Source organism: Peromyscus leucopus, chromosome 8a (genome assembly GCF_004664715.2).
Source record: "Peromyscus leucopus breed LL Stock chromosome 8a, UCI_PerLeu_2.1, whole genome shotgun sequence".
NCBI lineage: Eukaryota > Metazoa > Chordata > Mammalia > Rodentia > Cricetidae > Peromyscus > Peromyscus leucopus.
This window is the reverse complement of record NC_051085.1, coordinates 28294938-28319162: the sequence shown is the minus strand read 5'-3', so window position 1 is coordinate 28319162 and position 24225 is coordinate 28294938. Positions and strand designations below refer to the sequence as shown.

The 24225-nt window shown below is 40.1% G+C and overlaps 1 protein-coding gene across 1 annotated transcript in view; it reads left to right on the top strand.

Moving 5' to 3' along the window:
• Positions 1–24225, top strand: part of Epb41l2 (erythrocyte membrane protein band 4.1 like 2) — a 109846-nt gene that overhangs the window by 34359 nt on the left and 51262 nt on the right. Inside the window, 5 exon segments of the mRNA XM_037200510.1 lie at positions 8433–8537; positions 16473–16515; positions 20857–20932; positions 22268–22486; positions 23681–23768. Of these exon segments, the coding sequence (XP_037056405.1) occupies positions 8433–8537; positions 16473–16515; positions 20857–20932; positions 22268–22486; positions 23681–23768 (531 nt within the window).

Genomic DNA, 24225 nt, shown 5'->3' with positions numbered 1-24225 from the left:
CACTGTCCTGGGAAGGAATCTCCTATCTATGATGTTGAACTGTGCTGTTCAACTCTTACTGGCTTTCTAAAGTGCTTGCATTCCTTCTTTTACCTAAACCTATTTCCCTTTTCCCTTAGAACATTAATGTGGGGCTTTGCCCAAGTCAGTTCTCCTAGAAAGCCATTATTTCCATTTACTTTCTTGTACATTGATTGGTATACCTAAAAAGAACAAAATTCAACACAGGATTTCTGTGTGGCTCTCTGGCTGTCTGGGAACTTGCTCGGGGTTTGTGGCTCAGGCTGGCCTAGAACTCAGAGATCTGCCTTCTTCTGCCTCTAGAGTGCTGGGATTAAAGGTATGTGCCACCATGCCTGGCTACATATGTACCTTGATAACATTGCTTATCTGTGTTCCTAATTTTTGCTTCTGTCTCCCCCCTGGCGGGGTTTTTTAATGCTTAGGAACAGTTGGCTGACTTGTAGAAATTCTTCAGGGCCTTAATGAGTAAAAACAGTTCATTATATTTCTGAAAAGGTTGGCCAAATCTAGGAGTACAAGCATGCTGCAGAGATGAGCCCCAGGAGTTGGCAGCTTGGAGAGAAATGTGGACTCCAGTAGCTGGGAGCTCTTTGCTTTCTTGAAGTAGTAAATTGCTGACTGGGTTGGGCTTGAAAAGGTGAACATCAATAATGCCTTACTCCGACTTCTTTTCTTCAACAATGTTTCCTCTTGAAAGGGTGGTTTTGAGTTTTGAGTCGTCTTGAAATTCTAGAATATTCTTTAAACTTTTGGTTTCAAAACACCAGGATTGTTTTTCTCCCTCTGAATCAGTGGTATTTTGAAAGCAATCAGCTTGCCATTTGAAAGTAACTTGTAGCTGTGAGTACCAGCTTTCACCCTTACTGATGCTTTCTCCCAGGCACTGAGACCTCTGTAGTTAGCACTCAGTAGTTTTTGACTGTACCCACCTGCTGGTAGTGAGTGAAAAAAAGAAATGAAAAAGGAGGACTTGACTGCTCCTAGGTATGGCAGAGGAGGTTTATTGTAGATGTGAGGGAGAGCACAGCCAGATGCAGAGACATCGGAGAGTCCAGATTGAACATGACCCTTAGCCTGGCCTTGTAAGGAGCCAGGGGAGGGGAGAGGGGCAAGCCAGGAGAGTAAAGGGTAGACAAAAGGGCTGAGCAACCGAAATGTCTGGATTATATAGGGAAGAGGCACAGGGGGAGGGCGGGATATGCCAGCCATACCCTGGAACTTACTGTTAAGGACTAAGGGATTCTGGGAGAACATGAATGGTGGCCAGGTCCACTTTGATATGTTAAATAGGCATCTCATTTAGCCATTTGTCCCTGGTTTAAGACCCTAACAAGTAGCAGAACAGGAGGAACTAGTCTTTGGGTTGTTTTCTCTTTAGAAAATGAAGAACTATTTAAGTTATAGTGGGAAAGCTGAGGTTCAGAATACAATCTGTAAAGTCTGCATAGGCATATTTTTCTCATCTCTAAAACAGAGGAATTTTAAAAAAATACTAAAGCCTTCTTTCAATCACGGTACCAAACAAACAACAAACAAAACACAACTAAAACCTCCAGAGTTTTGCCAAGGTTTATCAGATGAAGTGGTGTGATGCAGTCTTCCACGAAACAACAAAATGTGTTAGGGAGATATGCTTCCCTTATTTATATAAAGGGAAGGTGTATTAAGATCTCTTAGCATAAGCTCTATTAGAAGATAGCCTATACCATACACTGTCAGCTTTTGTCTACTAGCTTTATGAGGCCAGGGTTGCCATTTTTGAGCTAGACTTGCTTCTCCTGGCTGGCTTTAACTAGGCTAGTCCTGTCGTTCAGAGTCACCGAATAGATCACTACTGAGTAAGTGTATCACTAATAAGTTCAGTTCTCCACTGTGCTGATCTTACAGAGGTGCACCACCATCTAGGGGAGAGGTTGCAGAGAGAGAAAAAGAATTGCAGGCTCCGCCTCCTACCCTTTGAATCTATTTTCTGAAGTTTTGCTGATGTGAATCCATTGTCTCTCCTGGTGGGCGTGGTTGTGGTGGCAGGCCTGGTGGTGGTTGAGTGAGAAAATGTGTGTGCGAATTTGCACACTTTCATAGCCACACATACTAAATATAATCGTTTTTATAGGGATTAGCACTAAATGTGTGTTTTCAGTTCTAAGTCTTAGTTTATGTCACAGCTTTTCTATACTGATTGTTTTATCACACGATTCAAATAAACTTGTGGATCCTTACCTTGAATGTAGCACATACTAAAGTTAGTGTAATAAATATCTTTTAAGACTTTGAATTAGTTCTGGCAGTTTAGTGACTTCTACTTTGACAGTGTTGATGCTATTCTTAACAATGGTTTTACAAGTGTTTATATCGGTTCATTATTTCTTCTCACAGGTATCTGGATAATTACTTTATTTTGCAAATATATTTAATTGGGTAGAATGGAGGTTTGTCATAGGAAATGAAAAGATGGAAATGCTACTCTGTTTAATATATATATATATATATATATATATATATATATATATATATATTTTTTTTTTTTTTTTTTTTTTTTTTTTCTTGCAAATCTGGTTGTTCCTGGGCATCTAAAAGGGGTTGGCTTCCAGAACTTCCACAGAGCCCCCCAGAGCTATACAACATAAAATCCTTTCTGTAAAATGGCCTAGTATTTATATGCAGCTGATGGATATCCTCCAGTATACTTTAACTCACTGCCGAATCACTTAGAGTTCTAATATAGTGATGATGTTGTCTAAGTAGTTGTTGCATTGTGTTGCTCTGAGAATGATGACGAGGGAACAAAGTGTGTGTATAGGCAGTCAGATGTGGTTTTTTTCTTCAAATAGGACATTATTGGAGACACCTCAACTTGGAGGAGTATTTTGAGTACTTGGAATAACCTTTCAAATTTAGTTTTTAATCAATGGTCAGCTGAGGGAGACCAGATTCCTCTTATTCCCCAGGGTACTCTTGAGCAGGGAGAAATGAGGAATTTGTAGGTAGAAACATAGAGGAGAGAGACAGTTAGAAAGGGCCTGGGTCCAAACCCACCGGCCCCTTCTGTCTTCTAAAGGGCTTTTAAAGGAATGAAAGGGGTGGAGCAAAGACCTCCCCCCAGCACAGCCAAGTGCAGACCCTTCCAGACACCTGGTGACTGTGCACATGGTCAAGCCATCCCCTAATGCAGCCCTGCTGTGTAAAGCAAGCCCAGATCTCACCAGGAAGCTTTTGTGGGCTCCCACAGTCAGGGAAACATAAATGACTGATTTACTTGTGGAATTATGTTCTAATCATCTACAAAGAGGTCATTGGCTCTAGTTTTTTTTTTTTTTTTTTTTTTTTTTTTTCCAGAACTTGAATGAACTTTGGAGACAGTTTTGTGGACAGGTGATTCAGATTGGTAGGAAAAGGATTCTGACAATAATGCCCCTAGCCTGACGTGCTCTTTCCTCTTGCATATGGCTTTAGTCGATTTCCTCTGCCCCACAACAATGTATGAGTTTGGTTTGCTCTGTGCATACCTTTGTTCCTTGGCCTTTGATATTTGCACAGTGTAGTTAGAGTGAGTACAAAATGCATAGCTCTGTACCAGTAATGTATGGATTGCATTGTGTACTTCCCATCACTGGCTTCTTGGCACACAATAAGGGCAGTGTGGAGAGGCCTACAAGGAGACAGTGATGGTGTTTTATAAAACGCCAGTGGTGTGTGGCGTCCTCTACAATCTGCTGGGTAAGCAGTTGCACAAATTCCTCCACATTGAGAGGTCTCCAGAAATGTCATATTTTGGCTTTAGTAATGAATGCCACAAATAACAGCACAGACACAGGAGACTTTGCTCAATGTCTCAGATTTCAGTCTGTTTTTCTTTAGCTGGGGTCTGCTTTTAAGAGAAGCTTCCCATAAGCTAGTCTGCTAGTTTTTAAGTAAAATATTTTTGAAGACACATCTAAATTATCTTGCTTTTTCAAGCTCCTTTGCTTATGTCTAATATACAGTGTCTTCTAAAACAAACAACAAAACCAGAACCAAAAAGATCTGGCCTGGCGAGGTGGCTCAGCCGGTACAGTGCAAAGCATGAGGACCTGGAGTTGAACCCCTAGTGTCCACTTACACAATCCCGTGTGGCAGGTGGCGTGTGGAGAAATAGAGACGGGGTCCCTGGGACTTGCTGCTGGCCAGCAGTTTAGCTGAACCGGTGAGCTTTGGATTCAGAGACTCGTTTCAAAAAATAAGGTGGAGAATGATGAGGGAGGCACCCAGAGTTGACCTCTGGGACGTGTCACATGCGTGTGCACCCCTCCTACCAAAGCTGCATTTCCTTGCTGTGTGTGTGCGTGCACACAGACACAGACACACAGACACAGACACACACACTTATGCAGATACATAAAGTGTCTGATTGACACCTGGAAAGTAGACGGGTTCTCCCCCACTGCACCTTTCCCTTCCCTGGTTCTGTATTGCTTAGGTGTAAGTTGGGTTAGGTGTATGGGGGAAACAGATTGTTAAGCTTGTTGGAATTGATTAAAACTAAAATTCCTGTTTCAAAGTATGCTTGGTAAGTTTTATGAACCCTTTTTGTGACAGTACTTAGGATTGAACCAAGGATCTCATAGATGCTAGACAAGATTCTACCCCTGAGGTAGTGCCCCATTCCTAATTACATGGTTGTGTTAAGTGCTACATCATTAGAACAGAGACTGAAACAGTTTATGTAAGTGCTAACGTAAGAACAGTTATAGAGTAAATAGGCAATAGGAAACAACGGCGAAGCTAATGTCTTAAGAAATGTGCAAAGCGTGAAAAATCCAGTTGCCTTGTTTGTATAAATATGGGCGTAGCCTGCTCGTAGGACAAATGTGGAGTGGTTTTCTGCTTGTGTAGTTCTCCAAAGGTGTCTGGAAATGCTCCCATTTACTAAGGAGAAGCTTATGTAGGTTGGTGGCCAGTCTTCTCCCAAACTTATTGGCAGTGTGTGTTTGCTTTGGTTCTTGAATCTGTGGGCCGATAGTCATGAATGAGGCCCCAGGAGACTGTGTATGACTGCCAGCCAGAAAGCCTGCCTTCTAGACTCCACTTTGCCAGACTTTTGGCCTGCACTGATGACGTGAGCCAGGCTGTCCAATATTGTCCCTACTGGTTTAGAGTTCAGCAAAGTGCTGCTTGCTGTAGGAGGCATTGAGGTAAGTTATGCCTTTCTTAAAGAACCCAGGCACTGAAAAGCTAAAGTGATTTAGAAGGGAAGAGAAGAGTGAGTGCCAGAGGTATAAAATAAAGTTCTCAAGGAAGTCTACAGAGTGAGCGCCAGGACAGCCAGGGACACAGAGAAACCCTGTCTCAAAAACCAAACCAACCAAACAAACAAAAGTTCTTGAGGAAGAAAGTTGAAATGTTGGGAGACTGGAATAGATTTTATAGGAGATGAGGATGTAGAGGTTTGTTGAGAAGCAGAGGCAGAGTTTTGACATTTGGAAATCAGTTGAAGAGGCTGGTGAACTGGCCCAGATGGGTTAGGGAAACCTGCTGCCAACCCTTACCCCATTTCCGTCTACAAAACCCGGTACTACAAGTTGTCCTCCGACCTCTGTATGTGCCCTGTGGCACAAAAACATTGTTTTAAAAAATGAAAATAATGGATTTGAGGATCTTCCTTATATGGGATGATAACCCCAAACTGATGAATAATAGCCCATGAACCAACTATATATACTTTTTTTTAATTTTGAAAAAAAAATTAATTAAAATATAACTAAATCATTTTCTCACTTCCATCTCCTTCCTGCAATGCTTCCCATGTCATCTTCCAACCTTTCTGATACCCTTTAGCCCCACCTACAGCCCCTTTCAAATTTGTGGCCTCTTTTTCTTTGATTATTGTTGGGGTATGTGTGGAGGAGATAATTAGTCTTTCCTGAGGATGAGCCCTTAACTGGTTGTCCAGTACCAAGTTGTCAGCCCTGAAATCATATATGTTCAAGCAACTCCAGAAGATGTATCTCTGTATACATACACACAAACGGCTATTTTTGATACAAGTTGTAAAGGAAACTGTCTTTCATTTTGCTTGGTTGGCAGATGTTCCTTCGTGGTCCTTTCATGTAACAGAACTATAATTGTATATAAGAGAACAAACCGATGGCTGGACATAGTTTCAATGAATATAATCCAGCACTCAGGAAGCTGAGGCAGGAGGACCTCAAAACTGAGGCCAACCCTGGCCTACGTTCTAATAACCCTAGCTTGAACAAAGAAGATAAGTTTCCTCCCTAGACAGATGTGTAAGTGTTACACTTTACAGATAGCATTAATTCTAAGCAGACAGGAAGACTGGATCATTTCAACTTCTGTAACTTCGAAGGAAGTTGAATAAAATAACTGAACCTTTTTAAAATCATATTTAACACCAACCTTTTTTTTTTTTTTTAAGAACAGCTCACAAAAAGCCCTATACAGGTCTTCTGTGAATCCTCAAATGAAACACCTCAAACATTTATTAATCATGTCACACACTTCATAGTAGCTGCTAAAATGTCTATGTCTTAGAGATGGAAGCCTAGGAGGAGGAACAGTGTGTTGATAATTGTGAGACATGGGCTAAGTCAAAGAACAGCTGGAAGTAGAATTCAGCTATGATTGATCCAGACAGTTTGATGTGTCCTGTTGCTTTAATATGATTCTTGTGGAGAGTCGTTAGTCACTGTCTCCGTTTTCCAGATAGGAGACTGTGTAGTTTTCCCATTGTCACACTGTCTATATCAGAAATGATGTTCACGAAATGTTGAGTGATGGTGAACTGGGTCTGACTCCAGTGCCCAGGCTGGGGCTCAGCATCTCAGCACCAGACTGTGGGGCTGGCTTTGTGGTTGTGTTCTTCCTAGTCTTTTAGGATAAATACTGTCCAGTAGAGCATGTCTCTGAGGTAGAAACTAGTGAAGAGATACGAGTTTATAAAAACTGACTTTAAGCCAAGTTGGAGTATGTTTTCCTCTGTGATGTATATATTTATGGACATTGTCTTAGATAATCCTTTCAAATATTCCTAATTTCAAGTACCATAACCAGTGGCTACATATTTTAATTTACTTCATGCTTGCCATATGCTTATGGTATGTTGTATTATTCTCACTCACAATTCTGAAAACTTCAGTTATACATCTTGTTAGAGGTAGTGGTGTATTTAGACCCCAGTGTTTCTATATACTGTAAATTCGTAAATAATAGAAGCGCATGTCTAGTTGAGTAACTTAACTAAATATCATCCACTGATTGTGAATCCACAGTGATGGATGTAGTACATTGCTATGGTAATTGGTGTGAATTTCTCCTTCTTTCATTTACTACTGACATAATAACCATATTTTAGAAATGTTATTATGAAATATTTAGTAGTAAAAGTACCAGATTCTACTCCCCAAGATTGATAATTGATTCCCTCTGTCTCTCTCTGTCTTTGTGTGTGTGTGTGTGTGTGTGTGTGTGTGTGTGTGTGTGTGTAATTTCTATGTACTGCATGAATGGACAGGTGCATATTTTGATATTGGGGTGTTCACTGAGCCTTTTATTGGCCCTGTTCTAATCTCACTGGCCATCTAGTTGTGGCATCTGTACATGCCTTGGGGAGGAGAGACATGTCTGACTGAACTCACAGTTGGGATATTCCAAGCTTATGCCTTTGAATTGGAAATGGGTATGCTTTGTCACTGGCTAAATGATGACCTCTTTTTCTGTGGCTTCTTGGAGCTTTTAGATCTCCAAAGAATGAATACTATATTCTCTAGAAAAATAAAAATAAAAGTGTAATTTACAGCCTGGTGTTCTACAAATATCTTGGAAAAACAGTAACAACAATAAATAAACAAATAAAGCCTCAGTGCTGATAGGGTAAGTTGTATGAGTTACATCAGACAGTTTTCATAGGGCAGCATTCTTTTAGGAAATGTCGTGAGTCATCTTCAGGTTTTGAGGGAAACACTTTGAACATATGTCTTTACTGTGGTTTATATGAGTAGATGAACAGTCAGCATTTTGTTCTGCTCTTCTTAGTAATTAATAAGACTAGCAATAAAGCAGAATGCATTTAGTTAGGCCTTCATTTTAGAATAATCTTTTGAATTGTTATAACATTTGAAAACAAATACTTTATATGAATTTGTAATAAATCAGTTGTGCTTTTAAGATACTTTTTTTAATATATTAGTATACAAAAACATTTTATTACGGCTTTTTTCCCTACAAACTTTGTTCTTGTCCCCCCCCCCCCCCACACACACACACTCTTCATTCTCTTGTGCTCTCCCAGCCCCAGTGTCCTCCCTTGTCTTTCAGGTCACAGGCATTCTTTCCCTTTTCCGGTCAACATCTCCTGTTTCCCTTTTGTGATCTCCTTTAGAAAAGTGAAGATTTGCTTTGTTTTTCTGCAGAAACGCGCTAAAGGACAAGTGTTATTTGACAGAGTGTGTGAGCACCTCAATCTCCTGGAGAAGGACTACTTTGGACTTCTGTTTCAGGAAAATGCTGAGCAGAAAGTAAGTGATTTCAACTTTGTCTTTTAGAAAGTACTCCATTTTTCTTAATCAGTTAATTTCAGAATAAATTTAACTTTAATTTATATGCTTATTAGGTTCTGACAAATATTTAAAAATAATTATGTGATTATGCTTTTTGGCATTTTGGGTATATAATGCTTTCTCATAAGCAGTTGGAATGGAATGTTTCCTGTCTTAATTGAGATTGAAAATCCTAAGTTTAAAATGATAGGAAAACCTTAGCTCTTGAATTCACAGTAGAATCAACTTGTGTAATGAATTGTTGAGAGGAAAGTACTCAAATTAAAAGACTCAGTAGTGGGAAAATTGATGTTCTAACATGAAGCCTATTTTTTAACGTAATATTATCTAAGTCATATCCCAATTTTGCCTCATGGTGCTAAAGACAGAGGCAGCCAAGTAGACTCATTTTGCCAACATACAGATGTGCAATCACTTGTGTGGTAGTTAGTTATTGACTAAGCCTGAGCAATAGGGAAGTGGGTGTACAGAACTGTCGGGAGTCAGAGGATCCATGAGCCTTGCTTAGATACTTGGAGGAAGTGTTTGTCTTGCTTATGGACTTTAATGGCTTTGTGTGGTAAAGGTACTCATATCTCTGAGTTGGGCTGTCGGGGGCAAAAGAGGCGGTTGGACCAGCTCTCTTGGGTGGTATGTTTGACCAACCAGTGTGGGATTGACCCTGGTAGTACATCTACCCAATGTTAAAGAGTGTGCTGAGAACATGGCTACTCTTAAGTTTTTCTAGGACGTTAAGCAAGAGCATAGAGTGGTCTGTGATCTGAAGCTCATACTAGTTTCATGAACTGAAGAGATTTTCAGTTTCCCAGGTTAACTAAGGACGGAAATGTTAACCCTTCTGGCAGGACAAGGGCTAACTGTAGTTGTCAGCGTTATTAGGGAGGGCTTTCCTCTCGTGCTTCACTTTCGCAGTGTCTAGAATTGGCATGGTGAGAAGGTGCTGACGTGGGAGTGAAGAATGTAAGTTTGTCCAGAGTCGTACCCTACAGAGGAAGCCTGTTCAGTCTGATAGGTTGTTGCTGTGGAGCATTCTGCGTTAGGATGTATAGGCACTCAGTTACAGTGAAAGAGGTTTCTGTCTAACGTCAGGCATTCATATCTCCGTCAATAGAACACAGTGGCCATTAGAGGAAGCATAGTGTGCATTTTGTAATTTGCCTGCACAGTATCATTGTTTGTATTTACATATCTCAGTAATGAAATAAAGGGTTTTAGTTTTAAGTATGATAATTATATGCAAATTAAATTTTCTCAACTTGCTCAGTTTTAAATTCCTGATATGTAATTTGTGGTTTAATTCTACCTTTAGACTAAAGACAAATTGCATGCCTGCTTGTTGAATAGTATGTGTTTTTATTAGAACTGTTTAGAATACTCTCCTCAGAAGTAATAACATACTTCACTAAATAAGCTAAGTGCCTTTTAAGGCAGTAAATTACAAGTTGGTCTTGGTAATGGTTCCAATCATGTGCTTGTCTGTTGCTCTTCAAAGCTCCAAAAGAGAAAGTGCTGGGAACTTGGCAGTTATATCTTTTTTTTGAATTGTCTATTGGTAGATTCATAAGAATGTGTAATTTTTGTAAAATATAAATACAGTTTAGTATGTTGTAAATGGTTTGTTAGTACAAGCAAGATAAACAACATTAGGAAATTATTTCTGGAACATGCCTTTTGAACAAGGTAGTACCTAGTAGGATTTACTATTTTTTGTTTAAACTTTTAATACACGTGTCTAGTCTATATCTAACACCTGAACTTCTGATCCATATACCCAGCTGTCTACGGAACACTCCTGCTCTAAAAGCCAACTTTATCTTCCTCTTAAATGCCACCTGTCCCTGAAGGCTTGTTCTGGACTCTTATTCCTCCTTCCCACTGCGAATAGCCAGGTGTCTGGGCTTCCCTTACTTTAGAGCTGTCTTCCGCTTCCAGTTGAATTCCCTGCATCTTGTGGCAGGAGCTTCCTCCCCTTCTTAGTGCTGTCTCACAGTGGCTGACATTGGGTGCATGCCCGAGTCCGCCTCCCGAGTGGGCCTTGCCGGTCTATCTCTCTGCTCACACATAGGATGCTGCATTGGCAATTTCTTCCTGTTAGTATTCAAATACCTGCCTTTTCTAAGAGCTACCTAAATGTCCTGCTGTGAGAGTTCCCTCTCCCCTGGGGTGGGCTGCCTCCTGCCATCCTCTGTTATCAACATACGGAGTACAACTCTTATTTGTACGCTAGGTTTTCTCCTCAGGACTCTGATTGTATCTGAAAGTCGGATGCTGAAGTCTAGTGAGATGGAGAGCCATGCAGGGACAAGATCCAGGGTTTGACTGTGGAAGAGGATGCCGGCCAAAGTCTGGGAGGGGAGAGTTGTTACCGAGGATAATGAGATAAGAAGGGGGCTGGGAGTATAACTCTGAGGTAGACAGTTTGGCCCTCTAAGAGTATGTAAGGCTGGACTGTGGTGGGCTTACTATAGCATCCTCATTGAGAGAAAGATGCCAGTGATGGAGAGGAGTCCAACATTCCTCATTTAACTTTGTGGTTAATGTTTTCCTATAAAATGTCAGATGAAAATGCCTGTAAAATTAGATGAACACTTTTTTAGTACTAAAGCTTTAACTAAAGCTTCAAGAACATACAGAGAGGTGTCCTTCATGATGCACCCACTTTTCAGGACATGAATGCTCAATTATAGTTGAGTATATTAAATTGCATATTTATGTGACTATAAGTTTCATATTACATAGCTTTTTAGATGCCTTACTGTTTATATATAATAAATATGTATAGGCAAAATCCAGTCCTCAAATTCATTTAAAGAACTTTCCTTCTCCCCAATATAAATGTATATGATTTTTTTTTTTTTTTTTTGCAGAAAATTATTATGGTTATATTAGTTTAGCTTCGTCAGTTGTACTTTGACGTTCTTGGGGTTTGCATTGTAGGAGGTAGGGGTGTGTGTTTCTTTGTTGTGTGTGCACCAAGCCCATGCTTGACCACTTTGCTAGACTCCCAGCTCTCAGGTTCCTTCTCTTGGTAAGTGTTATGTGTTTTTAAAGAAGTTTCAGGTACTTACTTCAGCCTTTTGTAAAGTGGAAGTCAGGCAGAGCTGTAAATATTTTATATAACAGTTTGTCATGAGGGAAAAATCTAAACTGTCTTTGGTTTTAGTGTAATATTGTATCTCTCAGTTGTGACACTGAGTTGGAAGCCTTTCAGTTCATTTTGATTATGAAATTGTGACATTGTTAGTGTTCAACTGTTCAGCGTCTGTTGAAAAGCCTCATAAACTTTGCTATAGAAAATGTTAAAGGTATAGAGAATCAAGCAAATTGTTATTCTTTTATACGGAATTACAAGTCTATGTAGTTTTGGTATTCAAGTGAATTCATCATTAAAGTTACTTAACTCTCTTTAAAGAGAAAAGTAGTATTAAATTTTTGTTGTTAGTAGAGTTCAGCTTTTGGCCCAGGCATTATATAAGTCATTTTGTTATGTCATATTTCAAGAAGTACTTGTTAGAAGTGTAGTCGATACCCAAACTTGGCTTATGCAGATTAAAGCATTGTCTAATAGCCAGAGTACATCTTCCCAGAAGCAGAACTAAAAGCTCATAGTAAACTCTTTGTACATAAACTAACTTTTACCAGGATTCTCTATTCGTTTCATTTAAACTTTATAGTTAGTTGTCCATTCTCTAGATGTGTAGTAAGTGTTACTGTGACATGGAAAGCCTGTAACTTTCCTGTTGGCACCAGCATTTCTGTCGACTTTTGTTGGTTAAATGTGTATAGTAAAGGGGATCTCGTTCAGCATTATATATTCTTGTAGAAGAATGGAGATTTAAGACAAAACTACTCTTAGCCTTTCATCGTTTGCTACTACATGGTGGATTTGTTTGAAATGGTTAAATTCTCATACCTGGCCAACCTGAGGCTTCCTGAAAATAATGAAGACATGGGCAAACTTCAGTTGGGAGTGAGGGAATCAAACTCTGAGATCTTAAGATCCAGCCTGAAGAGTAGTATGAGACTGGAAAGTAGTAGACTTTTGTTTTAGTCAGGTGGATGTTGTGCGTTCTAGTTTGCTGTGGAGGAAATTAAGGCTTCCTGGGGACAAGAAATGTTTTTAAGACATAGAATTGGTGGTAAGTGGGAGTTTGACTCCACATATTTCTAAGCCCAAAGTCTGTGTTTGTGGTTACGTTAGCCAAGTCTTTCACACGGTAAGGATACATCCTAATGTTTCCTGAGGGATAGTGTGCATGTTTACGCTTGTGTTCTTCAGTGTGTCCACTTGCCGCCATCTTTAATCTTTATTCATTGATGTCATTTTTTATGTTTTTGATGTGTCTTATGTGTCGTTCATCTTTTTCAATCCAGAGAAGTTGATTTTTGCAATGTTATTTTTTGTTTGCTAAGTATGGTGGGTGGTACACACATGTAATTTCCCAGCACTTGGGAAGGTGAAGCAGGAAGGCTGGGAGGTCCAAGACCAACTTGTACTATATAGTGAGACTCTGCCTTAAGAATCAAAACAAAAGCCGGGCAGTGGTGGCGCACGCCTTTAATCCCAGCACTCGGGAGGCAGAGCCAGGCGGATCTCTGTGAGTTCGAGGCCAGCCTGGGCTACCAAGTGAGCTCCAGGAAAGGCGCAAAGCTACACAGAGAAACCCTGTCTCGAAAAAACAAAAAAAAAAAAAAAAAAAAAAAAAAAAAAAAAAAAAAAAAAAAAAAAGAATCAAAACAAAACAGCAAAAGTAGTTTATGCTTGTTTATGTGTAATTAGTAATCCAGAGAAATACTTAGGTTTCATTATGATGTTGTACTAAAACATTTTTAATTTTTGCTTGAGAATTTTATGATACTAGACAGATTATATACAGTCATACTCTAAGTACTCAAAGATAACTGGTTTGTTTGTTTGTTTTGTTTTTTTTTTTAGAGATAGGGTTTCTCTGTGTAGTTTTGGTGCCTGTCCTGGATCTCGCTCTGTAGACCAGGCTGGCCTCAAACTCATAGAGATTTATCTGGCTCTGCCTCCCAAGTGCTGGGTTTAAAGGCGTGCACCACCACTACCCTGCAAGATAACTATTCAAAAAAAAATAATAATGTGTAATCATTTAGGATGACTACATCATGGATAGGAAGGAAGTGGAATTGGACAGGTAACAGTAAACAAGTATTGACTTTTAATAGCTAATGTTAATTACCTAAAAATGCCTATTCATGCCTGTGCACAGCTATATTCTCAGAGAGTGGGCAAGACCTGCCTCCTTGGGAGGAATGGAGCTCTCAGAGTGGAAGTCAGTGTGGTTAGGAAAGGAAACCAGGTAGGCACATGGAAAGAGTGACTTCTGATGCTTCGTCCTACTGTGGAAACAGCCCTGTGGTTTCCTGGTAAGGATCTTGAAGTACTGGGTAGTTTTTATTGCCATTTTGATACAACCTAGAGTCACTTGGGAAGAGGGAACCTCAGTTGAACTGCCAAGATCAGAATGGCCCGTGGCCATTAGTCTTGTCTTTTTGTCTTGATTGATGGTTGACAAGGGAAGGTCCAACCCACTGTGGGCAGCACCATCTGTAGACAGGAGGTGTGAGCTATTTAAGAAAGCTAGCTGAGAATGAACCAATGAGAGAGCCAGAGAGCAAGCTATAAGCAGTATTGCTCCATCGTCTCTGCTTTGGGTCTTGCTTGAGTTCCTGCTCTAACTTCCCTCAATGATGGATTATGACTTATAAGTGTAAACCATGTAAACACTTGCCTCCCCCAAGCTGCTTTTGTCAATGTTTTTAGCTTAGCAACAGAAAAGCAAACCAGAACAGGTCTGGCATGAGAAGCCCCAGCAGCCTTCACTATGTCTTGGCAGGCAGTGTTGTGGGAAGTGGCCTAAGGGTGACCGTCTCAATTCGTCTTGCCAGCTAGTCACCCGTGAATGTCTAGGTCTGTAAACTTCTCTCTCTGCTCACTATGATCAGGTGATTTGGAGGGATTAGTCCTTCAGGTGGGATGGAAGGTGTGGTAGCTGGGACCTGGGGTCAGTCTCTGGGGTTACAGAAGATGACGTTGCTTTCCACCCTGCATTCCTGGAAAACGGGCACCTTGGGCTACTCTTTCTCAGGCATCTGTGTGAGCTTTTCCTTAAGGAGACTGAAGGTTTGGGAGCTCTGTCTCTGAGACCAGCAAATGCTCCCTTAATGTTTTCTCTGTGCTGGTGATGTGAGGGATGTTGTCATTTGGGTCTGCACTAGTAGTCTCTGACTCCATTTTTCTTTGTGTGGTTGTGACTTGCTTGTTTTCAGCCCCACACATTGAACCCTCCTTCATCTCTCCCCAGCCTCAGTTCAGCTTGGGCTAGAAGCTGAATGATGGGCTTTTCTTGGTCTTGTGCACTTAACATAGTTGCCATTTGTGAGTCAACTATGTGTAAGACAGCAGCTGCAGGGTGAGGAAGCTGAATGCTGTACTTTTTTCTAAGTGGCGAAAATAGAGCTGCTTCCTACCATGGCACTAGAGGTGCAGGGTCCCACTGGCCCCTCACATCACTGCACCATGCAGCTGGGACACCAGGAATAATGAAACCGGACCATGCTCTGGAGGCTCTTTAATGAGAGCTTTGAATGTGACCAGTGTTAGGACAGAGACACATATACCTTGGACCCTTGCTGCCAGAGTTGAGGCTGTGAATGGTGTAGTAAAATCTGAGGGCTACTTTCAAAGGGTGCTGTTGTTAATACTTTTTAGTGTTTGTCATGTTCTGTTGCATCATTTCAAAGAATTGATAGATAATTACTTCCCATGTAACAATACGCACTTTATTCTTGCTGCATGGGAATAAATTGTATTTAAATGCAGGTGTTATAATACATTATTTGAGATACTTGTTAAAAACCAGACTGACTTGCTGTACAGTCAGTTTTTTGAGTCAATGTGTTGTATTTCAAAAGATGTATTTGTTCTGCATTAGGAGGTGAATGAATTTCTTATGGCTTAACAGTAGGGTGGAAAAAATACAAGTACAAATTTTTGAAAATTTGTGGGAACTGTTTGCTATACAGTTTGAAAGATTTACTATCATTAGGTGGTTCAAAATTGGTGTTTTTTTTTTCTTTAAAAGACTAATAAAAAAAAAAACCCAATTTTTTTTTTTTTCTGTTAGCCTTCTCAAAAAAGAGAAATGAGAGGCAAATGGAAGGATGTTCCTTGCTTAGAATTGTGTTTTCTAACTTCAAATGAAGAAGAAAGGAGAAAAGGAAGAAAGGATGTTAAGACCAGGAAGGAAAACACTGTCACTAATCTGGTGTTATCGTTCCCTAGCATGGAGGAGCTGTCGTGGCAGGAGGCTAAGGAGGTGTGTGTGTGTGTGTGTGTGTGTGTGTGTGTGTGTGTGTGTGTGTGTGTGTGTGTGAAGACATTGGCTCTGGAGGTTGAAATGACTGCTTTGGATCAGGGCATGTACACTCTGAGCCAGCAGTTTCCAACCCAAAGTTATCCTTCTTAAGTAAAAGTGAACTGTGAACAGCTGATTATTTCAGTGTCCGAGAGAGATTTGTGAGCAGCTCTCTGTAGTAAAGATTATATAGATAAAGTGTACCTTATCATTAGATAAACATTTGGATCATATTCCAAGAAAATGAAATGCATGAAATTCACCTTAAAGAAATCACGCATGTTATTACACACATGGGCTTGCACAGTCGTGTGCACACCACACACACACACACACACGCACACGCACACACACACACACGCGCACACACACACACACTATCCCAATATGCTAATAGGTGAAAACTACTTATAGTGGACTTTATGAGATGTAAGTTATGAATTATAAACTGTTCCATTTGGTTTGGGGGGTAGTTCTTATGGATAACTAATTTTTTTCTTCCCTCCTGCAGAACTGGCTAGATCCAGCAAAAGAAATAAAGAGACAGCTGAGAAGTGAGTATTTAAACAACCATACTCAAATTCAAATTAATCTGTATTATTTCTGTGTTTAATAAAAACCTGTATGGGTAAATACTATAGTAATACAGAATATGGTGATGGTTCAGTTTTGCATGCTGAAACCAATGCTACTACTATAAGACACTTGGGGAATTGTCACTGTTTAGTTGAATATGGTGCCACGTGCTTGCAATCCTAACACTCAAGAGGCTGAGAGGCAGGGGATCTTGAGTTCCAGGCCACTGTAGGCTACACAGTGCAATTCTACCTCAAAAACAAAACAAAAACCAAACAACAACAACAACAAAAACCCTACAAAACTAAAAGTATTGATTGTGACTGTAGATGGCTCAGAGACTCTTCTCTTTCAGGAGGCTATAGACTTATTCTTACATGTTTGTGGAATCTATTGATATAAAATAACAGCCTGACTTAAAAAAAAATACATTGGACTTTTTGGAGTGAAATTTATGTTGTATATATCTGAGTGTGTGTGTGTGTGTGTGTGTGTGTGTGTGTGTGTGTGTGTGTGTGTACGTACATGCATGCACATGACAGAGGTCCACTTTTGGTGTCTTCTTGATTACTCTCCTGGTTTTTTGAGATAACATTTCCTCACTGAACCTGGAGCCCATCAGTTTTGAATTTGCCAAGCCATTGAATGTACCCATCTCCCTGGTTCTCCACCCCAAGCTGGGTTGCAGATGCATGCCACTGCTCTGCCCTGTTCTCACATGGGTGCTGGAGATTGAGTTCTGTCTTCATATTCGCACAGCAGGCTTTTACTGACGGAGCTGTCTCCTCACCCTCACATTTCACTCTTTGGTTGAGACAGTTTGCTCCATGTATACCTAATACAGATATCCTTCCATTTTAGTTTGGAACTGTAGATTCTCACTGTTGAGCATATCCTGTGTTCTAGAGGCACATAAGCACATTGTTCCTATCTACTGGAGTGAAGACTCCAGGATGAGAGCTAAGCAGAAGTCTTTCCAGAGCTGCCTGTCTTCCCTGTGGTCCATTCCAAAGTTCCAAATGGCTTTACCAGCCTTAGACTCCGGTGTGACAGTTAGTGGTGCTTGTTCCTTTCTGTTTCTACCATTCATTTTCATTGTAGTGATTCCCCCGTGACACCATGCTTCCCACTTAGCCAGCCTCAGCTCCCTGCATAGATGTGTCTGGGACAGAGGTGCCTAAACGTGTTAGAATTGCTGAGGAGTCTCTGATACTGGCTTCAGAGTTTGTGAATACCTGAAACAGGTAGAGAGCTAAGAACAGCCTAGAACACTTAAGACCCGGGTGAAAAATCTGAAGTATAGTTAAGTTCCTCACAGCCCTTCTAAGACTGGGCCCGAGGGCTATCCAGGGACAAGCCATTTCCTGAAAACCAACCTGCAAAGTCCCCTGTATTCTTGATGCCATTTCTATGTTTTCTGCTCCTTTATTATTCTGATATCAAAACACTGAAACAATTCAGTTCTCTTGGTTCTTCTATCTATCTGTCTTCCATGTTAGTGTCCATTCTTCTGTTTTATTTTTTCTCCCTTCAATAACAAAGCTTAGTCTTTCCATCATTTCCCCTTCTATGCATTAATTAATTAATTAATTAATTTCTCTCTCTCTCTCTCTCTCTCTCTCTCTGTGTGTGTGTGTGTGTGTGTGTGTGTGTGTGTGTGTGTGTGTGTGTGTGTTTTGAGACAGGGTTTCTCTGTGTAGTTTTGGTGCCTTTCCTGGAACTCACTCTGTAGCCCAGGCTGGCATCGAACTCACAGAGATCCGCCTGCCTCTGCCTCCTGAGCGCTGGGATTAAAGGCATGTGCCACCACCGCCCAGCTTTAATTTATTTATGCACAGGATTTCACTGTTGTCCATACTGACTGTGAACTCCTAATGCTTTAGCTTCCTGAATTTGGGATTATAGGGAAGTACAACTATGCCTGGTTTTCTGTTCTTTTTGAGCTTATCTGTTGTTCTCTTTGTAGATTCATGTTTTACCTTTTTTAAATTTTGTAATTTTAAAAAATTAATTAATTTATTTTTATTTTATGTGCATTGGTGTGAAGATTTCAGATCCCCTGGAACTGGAGTTACAGACAGTTGTGAGCTGCCATATGGGTGCTGGGAATTGAACCCGAGTCCTCTGAAAGAGCAGCCAGTGCTCTTAACCTCTGAGCCATCTCTCTAGCCCTCATGTTTTTACCTTTTAAGAATAACTTTTCATTGACCAGTCTTTTGGCCTTGTCTAGAACTGAGACACGGTCTAAAATTTGGGACTTTGAGCATGAAACTAGAATAGTGCCATGCATTCTATCTTTGAATTACTCTGACATTCAGCATTCATTGCCTTCTTCTTTCTCTTTTGCATTTTATTATTTGCTGTTCCATCCATGATGGAAAAGCAGGGAAGAAGTAGTGAGTGGACAGAGCTGCATAACGCTAGCATTGTGGAAGAAACTGTCAGAGAAATCCTTCCTTTGTTTCTTCTGCAACTGATACATGCTCTGTGAAGGGTGTGCCTCAAAAAGATGTAGTGCTTATACTTTCTCTGAACCCAGATCTGCCAGGTGACCCAAAAAGAAAGAACAAGGCAATGTCCGAAATGTGATTGATGGCCCATAGAGTTCTTTCCTGAGTTTGCTTTGTGCTACTCATTCAGAGTCACAGATATTTCCTGTTGGGAATTGCCCTTCAGAAGAAAGCTTAAAAAGCAAGTTTGAAAACTTGACAGGAAACTTTGCAAGTAAAAGTGTTTGAAAAACTTGGAAAGCGAGACTCCGGTTGATTATGAATCATGTTCTTATGTCTTGGTTATTTTTGAAGTGTTTTTTTAGAGTTATTTCGGGATGTTTGCCCTCGTGGTTTGGCAAAGGAATAGCAGTAACAATTCAGTGGCTTTTCTAAACCACTGGAGTTCTTTAAATGATTCCCGGCACTGTCTCCTCTGTGGATGCAGCTTAGAAAATGTAGTTTTCCTGTTGCAATAGAACTTCTGTGATTTGTCCTATTAGATTAGAACTAATCTTCTGAGTTACCTAGGAGTTGGCAAGCCTAATGGTTTTCACTTAAAATTTACCTTAAGTTTTGGTTATTTTCTCAGTAGTATATCTATTAGGCTGTATGTATATAGAAATAACCCATAATTAGTTGAACTATTTTTTATGTAGCCAAGTAAAATTAGGGATAACAATTAAATTTAAAAACCATTAGTAGATTTTAAGTGTTCTTACCACAAAAATAAGTATGTGAGGTAATTTCTTTGTTAATTACTCCCTTCAGCCATTCCATGATGTATACGTATTTCATATATCTTCTGTAGCATAAATATATACAATTTTTTCAGTAAAAAAATGTTTATTTAGCATTCTTGGGTTTTGGAAATACGTAAAATAAAGAAGTTCTAGTAAAAACCTGTGAATGTCGTCATACTCAGGTAGCTCTGTGCTAGTTGTTACCACCTGGAAAGCAGATAAACAAGATGCCATTGGGAAATAATAGTCTTGTTGTGACTTTACTTTTTATGGATTGGTGGTCACCTCACAGAAGGATGTGTGCACAGTGTCTGGGTTTTTTACATGGTGTGGTCCTGTAGGTCCATGCTCTAAAACCCGAGAAATGGTTTTGTCTTAAAGTATGTCAGGATATTTCCCTATTCCTACTTTTCCATCTTTAGGATCTCTTTGAGCATTTCCATTATACAAACATTTCCTGAGTATCTACTGTGACTGCTGGATCATTTCATGTTTGCCAACAGTGTGAAAAGCCCACGGTTTCTCTTTTTCTCTTCTCTTCTCTTCTCTTCTCTTCTCTTCTCTTCTCTTCTCTTCTCTTCTCTTCTCTTCTCTTCTCTTCTCTTCTCTTCTCTTCTCTTCTCTTCTCTCTCCCTCCCCTCCCCCCCTCCCTCTCCCCCTTTCCCCCCTCCACCCTCCCCTCCCCCTTTCCCCCTCCACCCTCCCCTCCCCTCCTTCTTTTCTTTTCTCTTTTCTCCTTTCTTTTCTTTTCTTTTGGAATGGGGAATATTTAGCAGCTAGAAATCTCATAGGTGAAACTAATTTATCCAAGAACTATTGGATGGAGATTATTTAATTTATTGTGTAGTAAATCACCATATAAAATATGTATTTAGAAAAAGTAAAACCCATTCTCTAATAGGTTTACTCTATTATAGTAATAGATTAACTCTCTAATAATAATAAACCTATTATTCTCTAGTGGCTTACTTATATTAATTTATAGTTTTAAAAATTTTCTTGTTATTGTCATGTTTATACTAAATTACTCTAAATAAAAAACAAACAAACAATTGTTTGGTAAATAATTGACATTTTGTAAATACAGACCTTCCCTGGCTGTTCACTTTTAATGTGAAATTTTATCCTCCGGATCCTTCTCAATTGACTGAAGATATCACCAGGTACTTTGCATTTACATTTTTAAAATGCATCTTTGCTTATGACTTGTTTTATTGCTATGCTCTGTGAGCATGGCTGTAACTTTAGGACTGAAAATCTAAGCAATAAGAATGTGTGGTATAAGTTTTTGCCTGCATATCTGTATGTGCACCATATGCATGCCTAGTGCCCCCAGGGCAGATGAGGGGGGTGAGTCACAGGCAGTTCTGAGCCCTAGATGGGTGTGGAGAAGCAAAGCTGGGTTCCCTGTAAGAGCCCTAAGTGCTCTTAACAGCTAAGCCGTATCCATTCCCTCCAGACAGACAGACACACACACACACACACACACACCACACGCACACACACACACACACTGGCTTGTTTCCTCGCTTGCTTATCATTGTGTTTGCAGGAGTGCATGCCGGGGTACACAAGTGGAAGTAAGAAGAAACTTTGTGGGGTGCGTTCTTCTCCCACCTCGATACAGGCTCTAGGGGTTGAATTCAGGACATTAGGCATGTGTCTTTGGGCTGCAGCTGCTGTAGCTACTGAGCCCTCACAGTAGCCTCAAAGCAGCGTTGAAAACAAAACAAAACAAACTTAGATGTTTACTTAAAAAATGGATCTTCTTACAAAGAGCTGAAGTATTGCCAGTTTCAAAACTTTACACACACACACACTGTTCTCCCTTTATATTCAAGTCATAAAACACTTAAAATATTGCAGGCAGCTTAGCTTCCTATGTTATATATATGATTAAAGGCATACCTTTTGTATTTCAGATTCTAATGTGAAAGTATTTTTTTAATAGTATACTCCATGTTTGCCTGTGTTCGTTTCAGTGTACAGATGTCATATGGACATTTATTGCCATGATTGGAAAAATGGCAGGCGTTTTGTTTATTTTCACCTTGCCATCTGTTGCTAAATACCAGCACACCGCTAATTAATTACTACTCATATTTTAATCATGCCTTGACTGAATTAGCTCCAGCTAGTAAATAATAAATAGTAGCTTTTGTAACTGCACAGTGATTTGCTTAGGGTATGATCTCTGGTGTGTTGGCATGTAGGGGTAGAGAGCAAGGAAAGGGAGAAAAGTGGGTCTTACAGTCATGGGTAGAGACAACAACAACAAAAGATGTCTATTCTCTTTATTAACTTAAACTTAGTTTTTAAAATAAGCCACCAGTGTAGGAGCAGGCTGAACTTCATGTTATGCAAAGGCTATTTTTGCTGTGAATATAAAGAGTTCCTAGGTGTATGTTTACAGTGTATTACTAAAGTTTAAGGAATTGAAGGTGCTCTAACGTTAACTAATGTTTCTTCTCTATCCTTTTCTCTTCCTGCTCCCTCAGATATTTCCTGTGCCTTCAGCTGCGGCAGGACATTGCCTCTGGCCGCCTGCCCTGTTCCTTTGTGACTCATGCCCTTTTGGGATCCTACACACTGCAGGCTGAACATGGAGACTATGACCCAGAAGAGTATGACAGCATGGATCTTAGTGACTTCCAGTTCGCCCCATCCCAGACCAGGGAGCTGGAAGAAAAGGTGGCAGAGCTGCATAAGACTCACAGGTCTGTTGCCCTGCTAGCTGGAGAGACCAGCGCCGGGACAGGGTGACGTAGTTTGGATACTTGCTGGATGTTAGAGGCCAAGTTTTTAGCTTATCTCCTTTCTCCTTCTGGAGCTCGTCCAGCACTGATGGAGACAACCAGCAGCTAGATCTTGAGATGTCCTTTTAGTGTTCTTCTTACTGTAATATGGGGATTGTGTTCTTGAAACTACACTCTTTTATCAGGATAATGTAGATTCCCATCTGACACTTCCTTCTCTGTCCCATCCTTAACAGACACACAGGAAGCAGACTTGGGTATACTTGGTTTGGCCTTACTTTACAATTCATTTGCTTCTTAGTATCTCTATTCCTGTATTTAATAAGAAAGCCAGGGAGGTAGTGGGGGTAGATGATATCAAAACACACTATATATGTGTTTGAGACTTTCAAAAAATGAAAATAACGATTTTTTAAAAAACTAGGATGTGTTGAAGCATCTGGATTGGAATGATAGATGGTGATGGGTACGGGATAGCTGAAATGTGCAGCTGTCCTCACAGGCCACAGAACATATAGCCCTTTAGTTTAGGTGAGGATGACATAAATTACTTGAATGCTGTGTATACCTTAAATACTTTCTATTTCTGTCAAAATTGAGGTTACATAAGTTTTCAGAATCTCTTAAAACTACAAATGTTTTATATTTTCAAGCCATAATTTTATGAAATTTTGACTAAAATCATTTGAATAACTTTCACAGATTTAAAATGCTTAAGGGGCCTTATACATTGACTTTTGTTTAAAAAAATTAAAAAGATCAGTATTTGACTTTATTTCTGTATTTAAATTCTACTCAGCAGACATTTATTCTGTCACTCAGATTTGAGGTGCTAGGTATGAAATGTTATGTTGGAAATGAAGACTGTTGGGCCAGAGCCCTGTTAGCTTATGTTGCGCCTATTATTGCCCAGTCTTCTTCCCCAGTGAGAATAATGGAAAGCATCATTTTAAGGATAAAAATGGTAAGTGTAGAAATTGGCCTCCTTGACCTGAGCAGGCTAAGATGAAATGACCGTCGTAGCAAGTGGTAGAGATGGAGCTGCAGCTTGTCTTACTCTCTGAGTTACTCCCTGCACTCCCAATCAGACACACTCCTGTATCTATTTTGAGCATATTTGCATCTCTCGGTAACACAGTTTCTTTTGATTCTCAGAGGCTTATCTCCAGCACAAGCTGATTCTCAGTTCTTAGAAAATGCAAAGAGGCTTTCCATGTACGGTGTTGACCTGCATCATGCCAAGGTATTGTAAATTCAGTGGGAATAACATTATTCCAGTTTAGCAACTGTCGTTCTAGGAAATCTTCAGTTTCACAAAGCCTGGTTCATTTTGGAAAATGCTGTTTGTCTCCACTTGAGTCTTCAATATTTCTTGGTGACCACTTACAAAATTCATGAGTGTGGGAATCACCTGTCCTCTCCCTGCTTCTTCTTTCATCATTGTTTTGTTTCCATTTTTAAAAATTTATTTTACATACCAACACAGTTTCTGCTCCTTCCTCTCCTCCTGTTCCCTCCCCCCTCCTCTTTCCTACCCCATCCTCCCATCCACTCCTCAGAAAGGGTAAGGCCTCCCACAGGAGTCAACAAAGCATGGAATATCAAGTTGAGGCAGAACTAAGCTCCTCCCTCTTCATCAAGATTAAGCAAGGCATCCCACCATAGGGAATAGGTTTCAGAAAGTCAGCTCATGTGTCTGG